The sequence below is a fragment of the Chlorocebus sabaeus genome, chromosome 15 (genome assembly GCF_047675955.1).
Source record: "Chlorocebus sabaeus isolate Y175 chromosome 15, mChlSab1.0.hap1, whole genome shotgun sequence".
Lineage (NCBI taxonomy): Eukaryota > Metazoa > Chordata > Mammalia > Primates > Cercopithecidae > Chlorocebus > Chlorocebus sabaeus.
Window position 1 is genome coordinate 75,223,962 of NC_132918.1, and position 14,082 is coordinate 75,238,043.

The 14,082-nt window shown below is 35.0% G+C and overlaps 1 protein-coding gene across 12 annotated transcripts in view; it reads left to right on the top strand.

Moving 5' to 3' along the window:
• RBMS3 (RNA binding motif single stranded interacting protein 3) overlaps positions 1–14,082 on the top strand; it is a 743,496-nt gene that overhangs the window by 664,172 nt on the left and 65,242 nt on the right. For 4 of the 12 annotated variants that reach the window (XM_008009337.3, XM_008009343.3, XM_008009338.3 and 1 more), the window contains one exon: positions 1,466–1,513. The exons of the other annotated variants lie outside the window; for them this stretch is intronic. In XM_008009337.3, coding sequence (XP_008007528.2) covers positions 1,466–1,513 — 48 coding nt within the window. The remainder of the gene's footprint in view (positions 1–1,465; positions 1,514–14,082) is intronic. 12 annotated transcript variants of the gene reach the window in all.

A 14,082-nucleotide genomic window follows, 5' to 3' on the forward strand; every position in this document is an offset into this window, starting at 1 on the left:
CTTTTATTATTTATTTTTAAATGTTATAAATATATTCTTGGAAAATGACTAGTAGCATGGTCCAATAATTAACTTTTTTTTTTTTTTTTTGGTTTGGAGTGGTAATGTGTGATTGCAATTTTTCAAAAGGTACTAGGAATTACTACTATTATTTAAAAATTTGGAAAAACTTTAAAAATGATTCTAATTATTCTAGATTTGGGGATTATAATAAGCTCAGTAGTTCAGGTACCTGTTGCAAGAAACAAAATAACTCATATGTCTGGTTTATTTGCATTTGAATCTTTTGATCATGTTTGGTTTTGTTGCTCAAAGTGCCTTGCAATGTTCAAGTTCTAATCTGTCTTCTCACATGCCATTTACTCAGGAGAGAGTGATTGGCCTTTTGTGGCAATGAGATGAAAGTGAGAAATACGTGATAATCCAAAAGTTTTCACATGGGTTGAAAAAGTAAATTTGGGATTTTTGCTTTTAATAAAGGTCATATAAATGGAATAAGAGTCACACAAGAGCATCTCTTTAAGCATGTGTTGGCAGTTGATTTGAATCTAAACAATATCAAGTTTCTTTTAGAGTTTACCCCTCCAAGGGGAGTGGGGGCAAAATTAGAATTTTCCATTTTTAGAAGGGGACCCTAGGCCTATGCCATATGCCAATCTCCTTTTTAAGATCCCTGGCTAAAGAAATTCCAGTGAGTCAAAAGCTCTTTTTTCATCTTTAAAAAAAGCAGATATATTTTGTCCCATGTAACCCCTAATTTTGAAATGGTTGCCATGTAGTTTAATTAAGCTTTATCTAGAATTTGACACCTTCAGTGCTAGGAGACTTGGGATAAAGATAACCATCATGTTCAATAGATTCTGTTCTGTGTGTCTCTGCTCCCACAGTTACAACACATAAAGCTTTTTGGCCCTGAGGCAAAAGCACCCTCCGCTCTGCCTCACTGACAACCACTGGGATCAGAGCTGGAGCTGAGTGATACATAATGAAATTTGCCTTCAAAATGTGTTAGCCTCCATAGAATATGAGAATGTACAGATTTTTTATTTTTCTCTTTTAAATTTTAGTTTTTTCTTTTGTTCTCCAGGACTTTGTTTGATATCATGCTCTGGGCCCCCTCTAGATAGGCTGCCTTGTAGAACTCTTTTGTCAGCCAGAGAGGGTAAAATGTTTATATTGATTCCCTAAGGGAGGTACCAAACAGGCTGTGGAAGATGCCAATGTTTCAGCACAAACTGTACTGTCCCAGCAAGTCTAACGGGACCTAATCACATGTACAGTATCATGGTAATAGGGACCATGGTATCAAATGCAAATGAGGAATCATAATGCCTTTACCGCTCTAAGGCAGGGGGGTCAGGCAACCATATGACACACAGCAGACTCTTCCACGCGTTAGGGCTGATTCTATTTTATTTTCTTTTGTACTTCATTGCATTCTTTCTCATGCTCTTTTCATTCAAAGATTCAATCCCAAGACAGGATTATGATACTCCACCAGCTGTTGTGTCAGGTAGGAAAATTCTAATTCTTTTAAGACTGGATTGGAGGGGAGAGATGGAGGTTGCCTGGTTTTTTCCCAAATTCTTTAAAGCAGTGATTCTCAACAGAGGTGGGTGCAGGAAATTTGAATTCCAGTTTGGAAAGGGGAATATGTAGTTCAGAAACATAAACTTAATATTGTAATTCTGTTAAGTCTCGAAAACAAATGTGTTGCGTTTTAAATAGAAAGTAAAAACTCAAAGCCATTTTATCTGTCAAGGATACACAGAAGATAGAGTCTGTGTTCTGTGTATCAGTGATTCTCAGTGTTAGACACGGTCATCAAATTCCTGAAAAGTGGGAAAATAATTTCATGTACAGCAAAAGAGGGCACAGGTTCATAAAAAAAAAAAAAATAGTTTGAGAAGCACTGCTTTAGAGACCAGAATTCTTCTAAATTGGAAAATCATCCCATTTGCTTGCTCAGCACCCTGCACAGGGTCTGACACATAGTATGGGCTCAATATAATTGTTTGTTGAATGAATCAAAACTTCAGATTTGTTCCCAAAATGATTCTTTTGGATATTGAAAGAAAAGCTGCCATTATTCCATTTATACAACGAAGTGGCAGAGGTTGATTGGAAAATATGTTAGTGTCTTGAGGGTTTTAATTAGCAATATTTAAGTTGTTTCATGAAATTTAGTAGTTCAGTATGTCATAGGATATGTCTATGTAAAGAGGTGGATTTTTATTTTGAACTGCACAGATCTTCTTGTGCTTTCATTTTAATTTTGAATTTTGACTTCTTGCGAGGAGAAAAATGGGCACAATTTTTTATTTCAGTTAATTTTTTAGTTAAATACTGGCAATCTGAAGAGCATGAATTCTTTGATTCTTTGACATGTCAGACAGCAAGGTCATAAAATACAAAGACAAAAATGCATTGGGAAGACAGAAGAAGAATCAAAGGTCAGAAATAGACTGAAAGACCCCATGGAGCAGTTGAATCTGGCAACCTGATGGTGGTTTTCAAGCAGGGGAAATCTTGCTTTTAGCCACCTGTTTGCTTCACCCAGCATCTGAAGGATAATTCTTTTTTAATTTTTATAGCCTTATTTAGTTATGTTCCTGGCTGAATACTCATCTTTAAACTTCAATTAATAATGTCCCATTGAGGAAAAATAAGTTAACTTTTGGCTGTGAAGTCATTTTGGTCCTCTTCAAGGTCTCTACAGTAGACTGCCACTAATAAAAATATCACTTAGTTTTTCCCTAAGTGTATTTCCTGTCATATCTTAACATGCCAATTTCATTTAGGATTTAAGGCCCCTGGGAAGAGAGTATATTTCATACATGGTACTTTTGTTTAACAAGATACATCTACTCTTGATAATTTACCAATATTCATAAAAATAAAAGACACAAACTGAAACTTACCTTCAACTAGGTTTCCTGATTTTACTTTCAAGAACATAATGGAGAAAGCAAGCAAATCATTAAAAGTACTTATCAGATGTCAGTCATAGATCAGGCTCTACATAAGTCGATTGAGGCAGAAGATCTGGCTGAAAATCTAGGCTCAGGAGTTCTCACCTGATTACATACACAAGGCCACTGAAAGTTCTAGAGCAGATGAGCGACTTGATAATAGCAATGCTTTAAGAAACTTAATCTGAACATTTTGTGTGGTCTGGAGCAGGAAGACATAAAAATCACACGGAACAGTTAAAAAGATTAGATATGATATATTGTATTTATAATAAAAAATCATCCTAGGTTCCCAGCAGTGGAGTAAAAAGGAAGGGACCCAATATAGAGTTAATATGAAATTTGGGATATTTCACAGTTATTTTCCCCTTGTAAGATTTAATTGGTAGTTTGAAATAAGTTTCACAGACTTCTTTGGTCTACATCTAAATAGAAATAGACTTACCTTTCCAAAATGCTTGTTAATTGGCTGGTAGGACAACTTCAATGACTTTTCAGAAATTGAATATGCTTTTCTCACCCCTTGGCCATATCAGGAAAGTGAAACAGGAAATAGCATTGTAATATCTCCTTCTCAAATCTTCCAATATGTCAATATTGGACAAAACAAATAATCATTTGCCAGTGTAGAATCCAACTAAATTGCTTTAATTTATTGAAGCTGAGATATCTGCTTGATAATTTACAGATACATAACTTAATTTCATTCAATCAATATTTCAACATTTATTGAACAACTTCTGAGTGCTAGACACTACACAAAAGTACTGGGGACACAAAGATGAACAGAAAATAGACCCCTGATTAAAATATAATATATATTTTTGGCCAGGCGCGGTGGCTCATGCCTGTAATCCCAGAACTTTGGGAGGCCAAGGCGGGCGGATCACGAGGTCAGGAGATAGAGACCATCCCGGCTAACATGGTGAAACCCCGTCTCTATTAAAAATACAAAAAACTAGCCGGGCGAGGTGGCGGGCGCCTGTAGTCCCAGCTCCTCGGGAGGCTGAGGCAGGAGAATGGCGTGAACCCAAGAGGCGGAGCTTGCAGTGAGCCGAGATCGCGCCACTGCACTCCAGCCTGGGCGACAGAGCGAGACTCCGTCTCAAAAAAAAATATATATATATATATATAATTATACCACTTACTATGGTATAATATTAGACCATTATAACATTAATAACACTTTTTGTGTTATTATTTGTGATGTTGAATGCATAAAGTACAGAGAATCAAGAATCTAGAAAGAATATTTGAAATCCTCAGGAAGACAAATACTGTTTGTTTTTCTGTGTAGTATTAAGTGATGTCATCTTCTGAGAGTGAGAGATGGCACATAGTAAGGATTTAAGAACAGAGATTTGGAAAACTATGGCATGAGAAGGCCAACTAACAATCCATAGAATTTTGAGGGGTAGTAGTGGGGGTTCATTTGAAGCTATGGACTGGGTATTTGTGTGATTAATCTGTGAAGATATTTGACTTTCTGCGGTCGTAATCAGTAGCCAAGAAGGCAGACAGGTGAATTAATGCAGGGTTAGTATTTACTAGGTGAAGTGAGGAAAAGGAAAGTGTGCAATTATGACACTGGCAAGAAAGTAGTTGAGTGGCAAACTGTGGATTTAAGGAAGAATAAAGAAGGAAGAAAAAAGAAGGCAGTGGTGGATGAGAGATAGAAAACAAAAGATAGAGATAAGCAGTTTTAATGAGTTGTACAATGTAGTTAGTAAAATAGTTGGATTTAAGATTTTGGATAATGAACTATTTCTTGACAAAGTTTGAATCATGGGAGCAGGTGGCCACAGTGAATTTGAGGTGAAAGTGACAGAAGTTAAGGGAATTAATTAATGTGAACATAAAAAGTGACTAATGAAGTGAGGGTATTTTTGCATATTTTAATTTTGTTTTGTTTGTTCTTTGCCATTAATACATTATACAAGGCTCAAGAATATTTTACTTAGGAAGAGTCTGAGGTAAATATTTAAGCTTCAACAATGAATATGCCTTAAAAGTAATAATAATCTGGGAAGAAAGAGTTAAAGCAAAAGTGGTGATGTTCAAAAGAAAGAAGGAAGCTTGGGAAACAGAAGCATCTCTGATTTATTTCCCTGGAGTCACCTCTTCTTGCCTACATCTCTGCGAGGCGTTACCTAGCTCATTTCAAGGAGAGAAGACAGAAGGCTGAAACTGCCCTCTACATTTTCACACCAAATCAGGAATCTATTCTCTTTTTAGTATTTCTTTTCCGTAACAACTATAACTCCTTTAAAACTCCTTCTCTCTTAAGCAAATGTTAGTGAAAAAATATGTAAAGGCATAGTAAAATACCATTTTCTATACATGGTTGGGTTTTATGAAACACTTATGAAAACTGAAGATTATTTGTAGTCAAATTTTTATTTCAGTTGTTTTGAGCTTAATTTCCTTGAATGACATCAGCATGAAATCAAGCAAAAGACTACTATCACCAGAGAACTAAAGGAGAATCAAAATCTATCCTCTTTTTCTAAAGAGCTTTGAGTTCAGAATTTGAACCTAGGTTTGAAAAACAAGAGAATAAAAAAGAAGAGAAAAACAGGGCCTGAAAAATACACTGAAAAGAACCTGTAGAACTTGTGGAGCATTTTCATTCTTTGCTCTAACCTTTTATGCACCAGCTGAAATAGGCTGAAGTAGTAAGTGTTATCAGTACAACTTCATGATGAGATTTCACAGAAAAAGTTTGCATAAATCACAATATACTGGTCAAATAAGAAATTTTTAAATCTCTGATTTCTAACCATAGAGTTGTGCTCTACGAATAAAGTGCTTTGTTGGAGTACTTGATGCAATTAAGACAAAATTCACTGTTATAAATAGCATGCAGTTTCTCACATTGTTTTTGTTTCAGCAATCTAAGTTTGCATTGGAAAGCCTCATTCATTTGGAATTTGTGATGTCCAAGCAAAGATTTAATTGAAGCCTATTTTTTATGCTACATCTTCGGTGAGAATTATTGTGTTAAACTATCCTCTATTATCCAGAGGAGGGAAAGGCACAGTATTTTAGCTGCTTCAAAGAGCAAGAACAAGACCATCTTTCAAACTCTAAGCAACATTGGTTTTCATAGATTCCATGAGCTAATTACAAAGAATTTCCATCTTTTAATTAAAAATTAAGTCCATTAGTACTTCCAATTAGCAAGAATTAGCCATTAAATTGTATTTATTGTAAAGGACACATTGTTATGTTTCCCACAAGCCACACATGAAAATCAGTTTCATTTTTTTTTTTTTTTGCTTAAATACTGTGCATTTATATTGACTTCAAAATTACCTTTCTTTAAATGAATTGATTTTTTTCTTTGTAATAAGTTCTTAAAGACTTTGCTCCACTTATTCTTCATTTATTCAACTAATATTTACAGAGCACCTACAGTGCTACAAAAAACTAAGGGTAGGTCAATTTCTTGCCCCCAAAGAACAAAGATTCTAACATAGTAAAAGGATATACAGAACTGTCACATAACATAGTACATGACAGATATCATAAGAGTGGTCTGCAGAGCAGGACGTTTTACATGATATTTGTGCAAGTATTTGACAAATAGGCATGTGCACGCTGACTTATTGTGTTCCTGCTGGTGCATTTATTTTGTTTGTTAAATTATAAAAATTGAATCATTAAGACTTTTCCTGTGGGACCATAATTGTTATTTATGTATTAAAGTAGGAAACTAGATTGGACTAATATGTAAACATCACTGTTATTTAGCCCAGGTTGTTTTTTGTTTTGGTTGTTTGTTTTTCAAAGGATGGGATAGGTGAGTGTAAAATTCTATGCCTTATATTCTAATCCAGCAGGAGTTTCCTGTAAAGGTCCAGATAGTAAATATTTTATGCTTGGCAAGCCATATAGTCTGTGTCATACTATTCAACTCTGCCACTGTAGCGTGAAAGCAGACACAAGCCATGTGCAAATAAGTGAGCAGGGCTATATTTCATTAAAGCTTTATATGCAAAAATAGGCAGCAAGCTGGATTTGGTCTGTGGGCTATAGTTTACCTACCCCTGCTCTCTCTAGTCAATTTATTTTTATAAGTATTCCAAACTAAATACTATCACTGATATTCTTTATGATACGTATGAAGTGCCCTCAAAATTAGCATTTTTCAGCTTTTTTATTTCATAAAAGTGTGTACAGAATAATTGATTATGGTAGTGACATACTAAAACCCTTTAAGAGTGTTTTTATTTTTATATTTTATTAATTTTTAAAATTTTTCATTATATATTGATCTTCTAGGACTTACAGCAGCAACAGGGGATCACCAAAACCAGGAAAATCAAACATATATTCTGTTTAATATCCTCTTGGCAGCCTTTAGAATCCTATACTTTTAGAAATTTAGAGAAAAGATGAGAAATATATCATCTCAAAAGATTTGTAGTAAAATATATTTGACATCTTTGTCATACCACCTGAGGTGGTTTCTGTGTTACTGTTGTGGTTGTTGATTAGCGTACACTGAAATTACTCTCGATCTACCAGTATTTTAGCTATTCTATTCCCCCCTGGGTAACTGCTTCCCTGAGTACTGTGTGCTGCTTTGCAATCCGATCATAAGGGAAAGCTTTCCTGGTCTTGTCTAAAAGCCAAACACTACACAGGGCAAGCCTGGGATGGCCGGAGATAGGACTACCCTCTGTGGCAAGGTCAGAGAAAGACAACACTTGGTGATGCAGCACACACATCAAATCAAAAGGCAGCTTCTCAAAATGCTTTCTGCAGTAGACTATTTCAGTGAGTGGCAGCAACTGACTTAAAGCATCCCACAGCAGCAGCTCACAGCATCACTTAGTGCTTCAGTCATCTACAAAAGGGCAGAGCCTACATAGTATGCAGCAGAGCACTTTCAAGACAACAATGGACTCTAAAGTAAGCTAATTGCATGTGCAGGAATCCACACATCTGTTACTGAAATCACATGGTTCCCTTTTTAAATCAACAGCACACAGTGGGCACTTGAGGAGCCTGTGAGAGAATATAGTCATGAATTGACTATGCATGATTCAGCCCTTGCCAGAGGCATGCCAGAGACATCTGATTCTGGAGAGATCCTGCCCAACAAACATGTTAACAGTTCTCTAGACTCTATGTTAAATTAGTTTATCAGAATGCAAAATGCCTGAACCATGTAATTGGACATCCCTATTGAAATGTTTTCTCTCAGTTAAAATTTAACGTTTTAACCTCTTCTTTCTTAGAGCAGTGATACATTACACGAATATTTAAACAATGTTACCAGCCTTTTGAGATGCCACAGCAAACGTAATTGTCTGTTATTTTACCCAATGTCTTTTATATAAAGAAGCAAATGATTAATAGATCCTTGAGTTCAGTGTCTCAGCACATTTCTCTCTCCAGATGAATGAATATATTTATTTTTAGCTAACAATGTAAAATACCAAGCTTAATCTATTTCCCCTTGGCCTTGGTTTTCAGGATAGTTGGAATTAGATGGAGTATATTGCAAATGTTCCTGGTAGCATGTTCTTTCTATTGCTTTTAACTGTTTGTTGATTTGCTGGTATTTTTAATTGTGCTTCTTAATGCAGGGCTTAATTTTGTAAATCTTTCACAAATTCAACATTGAAGTACAAAGCTTCTAATTCCTTTAGCAAAAAATAAATAAATAAATACTGTTGTGCTAAGGGAAGTTTGTGTGCTAAACATGTTAGGGAAAAGACAAAATGAAAGATGCTTTTGATTATGTGATCATCTTATCTAAAAATTTACCACCAGAAACTGTTTGTTTTCATTCTCACACATGCAATTTTGAACAGGAAAAAGTATGGTAGAAAAAATCAAAATGATTTTTAGAATTCACAGGGTGTATGTGACTTCTGGGTCATATTATTTAATAATTATTTAAGAATTAGAGTTACCTAAATTTTCTGAAGCTTACTTTTTCCCTCCTTAAGAGTAGAGAGTAGATAATCTATTCATTACCTCTTTATGTATACACAACAATACAAGGATTAATTGAAAAGATATGTCCAAAATACCTAGTAAGGGAGTGACTCATGATCGATATTAAATAATTGAAGCTTCCTTTCTGCTTCCTTTCTTTGCATTCAGGAAAGTGTTAGGACTTTTTGAAGAATCAGGAAAGTGTTAGGACTTTTCGAAGAATCACTGATCTTATATTTGCCATGTTAGATTAACTGATCCAAAGAAAGGAGTCTTTTGAAATAATTTCCAAACTCAATATCTAAAAATAAAAGAAATAGAGAGTTAATTATGTTATCTTTCTTATTGGCCAACTATTATGATATTAGTAGGTGAATTAGTATGATAAATATAAATATTTGATTACAACATGAAAAATAATGTTTATAATGCACAGCGAAAAGATGACAAAAGTGAACAATTGTTATGATTTTGAGGCCTAAAACACACATGAAAAAATCTAGAAAGAAATGCATAAAATTATCATATATGGTTTCAATTTCTATTTCCTAAACTTTTTGAATTGTTGCTTTGCTACACTTATAATTTATTAAAACTTTAACAACAGTCTTTGAAATGGCAACACTTTTAAGGAGACATTTATGTACCAGAAAAACATGACTGTATGCAAATGAAAATAAAGATGACGATGATAAGTGTGGTGATTTTATGGATGATAGCGGTAGCAGTGGTAACCGCTAACATTTTCTCCATCTCTGCTCATCACATCTCTACATTATGGCATTTAGGGCAAGATTAAGAGAGACATTATATCTCTATACAGAACTGGCAGAATTTTTGAGTGATTCTATAATCTAAAGTCATTAAATTTTATGTAAATCCACTTTCCACCTACCAGCAGATCAACATTTCTATAACCGATTTTTAATGCCATTTTTCATATTGGAATCACATTTCAAATGATATATTGTGTTTCTTGCATGCAGCAATTGTAACAACCTAAAATCTTCCCAGTTCATATTATGTGAGATATCAAGGCCCTTGTGGTTTACAGAATTGATATGACATATTTGAAAGGGGACCATATATAATACACTTTTAATTACATATTATGTCTAACTTCTGCAAATTAGACTGCTACTATATACACTTTTTTTTTTTTTAACTTTTCTGCTTAAAATGAAATCTGCCATTGAAGGTAATTTGTTTCCCTGAGCTGTAATTACAAAATACTTATACTTACCCAATCAAGCTGATATAACTTCTAAGTGCTTTTGCCACCCAAGATATTATTTATTCTTCCTTCTTTTCTACCACTAAGTTTTATTTATTTTGATCATGCGGAATATATCAGTATATTATGTTTTATATGGGAATGCAAAGGACTCCAGATCCAGGAAATATGAATTTCATTCATAATTGAGCAGTTACTTTAGCAAATAAAAATGAAGATTTGGTAAAAATTATTGAGATTTTTAAGATATTTGTTCTGGAGGGTTGAAGCCTATTAGCCAAAGAAAACCAAAGATCAACTATAGTCAAACATAGTTAATTAGCTTGCTGAAACAAGAGAGAATCTATACCAGCTGAACCATGGAACATCTCAGAAAAGGAAGTCTGGAAGGGCTTGTTACAGAATTGGAGCTCGTGTAATATGACTTAGGGAAGGGCGTGAAGAAGTGATCATTGATTCTGCATTGAGTGATATCTGGAAATGAGGGGCAATTGAATGATTGTGTGTCTTAAGTGTTATTTAGTAGTTGGGAGGAAGAAAGACAGGCTGGAGTTGTCGCTGGCAAAGATGCAGCCATCATTAATGTTAGACAAAAAAAGGATGTTTGATTGTTTTGGTTTGCAGAATGTACCTGTCTCTCTTTTATCCACCACAGTCCTGAGTGGCCTTGTCTGATAATTGTTGATAATCTTCAAAAATTGCTTAGTTAGAAATGCTATGACCTTGCAAAGAGCTACCAGCTAATTAAAGGTAATTTGAAAGATTTCCATAAATTCTTTCCTTATCTCAAGGGCAATTATAATATTGCCTAACAAAAATATAGCAGAATATTAAATGTCCTTGATGAAATATAAATGCAAACATGAGAGAAGGCAAAATGGTGTTTTATTCATCACATACATACTATGTTCTAGGCACTGTACTTAGTGCTCTACGTGGATTGATTTGTAACATTTGATTGTCACAATCATTCCACAGGGAGTTTCTTTGTCCTCTGCAAATTGGTTCTTTATAGGCTGAGCTGCACCCACACTCATATTTATGCTCCTTCAGCTGTTTTAACCTTTTTCACCTTCTTAAGTTCCAAACACGAGTCTTGCCATTTATGATAAAAAGTGACTCTTTCTTTATGAGAAGATCAGCACCACATTTTATCTGTTCTTCAAATGTTTGTTTCTTCATTTTTCCCTTCTTTCTATCTTCCTCTTTTGTCAAGCCATAGTCCTCTTTTGGTCAGTGTTAACTCCTCCTTCTAGGTTCTTGATTTCATCTTTCTCAACCTGTTTTTATGGTCTTATAGCATTGATTGCCCTCTATCCCAGATGCACCTTCTTCAATATGTATTTATTCAATGATGATTTTTCCTATGCTTAATGAAATGTGTAGATCCTTTCTGCCTCAAGATTCTCATGGTGCTGGTCTTACAACACTTTGCTTTTCTTCATTTTTTTTTTCCTCAATGACATCATGTGCTTCCTCACTTTTAACTGTTATGTAGATGACCTCCAAATCTATATTGCTAAATCCGGTCATCTATTTTGGTTTTCATGCCAATGTTTCCAACTACTTCCTAGATATCCCCCATCCACTCTTACCTGGCCTGTTTATAATTCAAACTTCTTATTCACAATTCCAGTCTCATAATCTTTCTTCTCAATCCAGTTTCTTCTGCAGACTTCCCTAGGGTTCAAGCAAACCTCTATAAGCATTCTTTCTCTAAGCCAAGATTTTTTAAGTGTAGCTACAAGTTTAAGATTGTTAAGAGTCTTTGACAGTAGCTTAGAGTATAGCTCTTCTCTTTGGGGTTAAAACCATATGATTTAATGTTATACTAAGCTTGGAATAGGATAGGAAATCTTTTACAAATTGGTGAGTTATTTTTCTTTCAGCCAATGTTGCTTAAAACCTCAGAGGTGTTTTGGTGCACTCTATGCCACATGCAATCTTCCTTTTTCATGTAGATTCTATTTCTACAATGTATTTTGAATCTGCTATACCCATTCCATTCTATTACCCAGGTCCAGGCTGGGTTCTTATTACATTCTAGTTTTATTATTTCAGTATTGTTTTGGTGTCAACACCTAGCACTTCTCTTTCCTATTCATCCTTCACACACATTCTTGAATACATTTTAAGATTAACATTTAACAAATTTTATCTGCAAGAATTTGTTAATAGAACAATTAGGAGTTACCTTAGTAGATAACTATCCCTACCATCTGATCACTGCCAGAAAGTAGGATACAGATCAGATTTCTGAATCTAAAGTCATCTTTTCTAACAGCAGCCCTCAAACTCGTAACCAGTATATACCAGAAATGTAATACTACTCAAAGCTGTAGTTAGCTTACGGAGATTGTTCTACAGGGAGGCAGGTGTAACGACTATGTCGTACTGCAGAACCACGATATGATGATAGTTGCTCATTGGTCTCTGCATAAGAGGAGACCTAAAATTTTTCTAACAGGAATATTGCCCTTCCTGCAGCTAACCTCAAAGTGAAGGGGTATATGTGTTGAAAGGAGTCAGTGGGTTCTCCTTCTTCTTCACTTCTTTCATTCGAGACTATCATCCAATGCCAATTTCAGCTGACAGTTTAAACATATGGACCTGTGTGTACCCAGCAGCAAAGAAAGCTACATTCCAAGTACTTTTCAAGAAGCATAACAATTTCAAAGTCACTGCCACTCATACCTTTCAGAACCTTGACTAAGAGAAATGATATTTTTGGAGAAATATTTGGATCTTATGCAGTATATCCATTTTCCTTGGATATTCTAAGTTAGATCCTTGAATCAAGCTTAAAAAAAAAAAAAAGCTGTTTTCCCTGCATGACTACATTCCACTGGACCCCTGAGAAACAGCTCTTCATGAAGTATGCCTTGGCACAGTACCATTTGTTTATGTTTGAAGGACACTATAATAAATAGCCCTTGGAAACTTGCTTTGCTATATTAAGGCTGTTGTTCATTAGACTGCGTAGTGTCTGCTCCTTTCAGATTCACAGGAGAAACATCTCTCTTCCTTCCATATTAGGAATCATTCTTCAATGCACCTAGCTTATTTTCTTACCTAATGGACACAGTGACTTGTATAAATCATTGCTAACTAACTCTGATAACGTTTTAATAGCATTTATTTAATTAGCCTGTTTGCTGACTTCATCTTACTCTCTTTCCCTTCACCTCATTTTTCTCACTTATTTCACACTGCAATATTTTATACAACCTTGGAAGCTGCCTTAAATAGTTTTGAGCAGCAAGGTGGACTATAATTAAATAAATTCGGGAAATAGAAATGACCAGTGTATTATTTTTCTTTGTCAAGAGTCACAACTCAAATGCTACGAGAATTAAGAAGAACTCATCAGCCTTGTGTTCAAGGCCTGCCACAGTATAATCTTCAAGCTACTTTCCCAACTAGTTTTCTTTCTATCCACTTCATGACTCTTCTTTCACTAGTCACAGTTATCTGTAGGATGTATTTAGCAGAAAGTGCTTACTTTCTTGTCTTTGCTCATGCTCACTTTCCACCTGGAATTTCTTCCCTGCCACACCTGCCATTTCCGTGGATCGAATCTTACCCATCGTTAATGATCTATCTGTTCTGTGAGTTTCTGTCCAATTTTCTCACTTTATTTTGAAAACTCTCAAAGTTCTCTGTTAGCACCTGATGAATTCCACCTTATGTGAGATATTTGCACATTCCTCACTATCTTCTCTCCAACCTACCTTTAGATTATAAGTTCCTGGAGGTTTGGAGATCAAGGGCTCTGCCATTCGTTTTATCCCTTGTGGTATTAAAGCTCAAATTTTTGATATAAATAAATCTTTAAGTAAGAACTCATCCTCAATTATATACTTCAATGTTGGCTTTTACTCTTAATAAATGTGGAGAAAAAAAGCGGGGGAAGGTAATACTAGG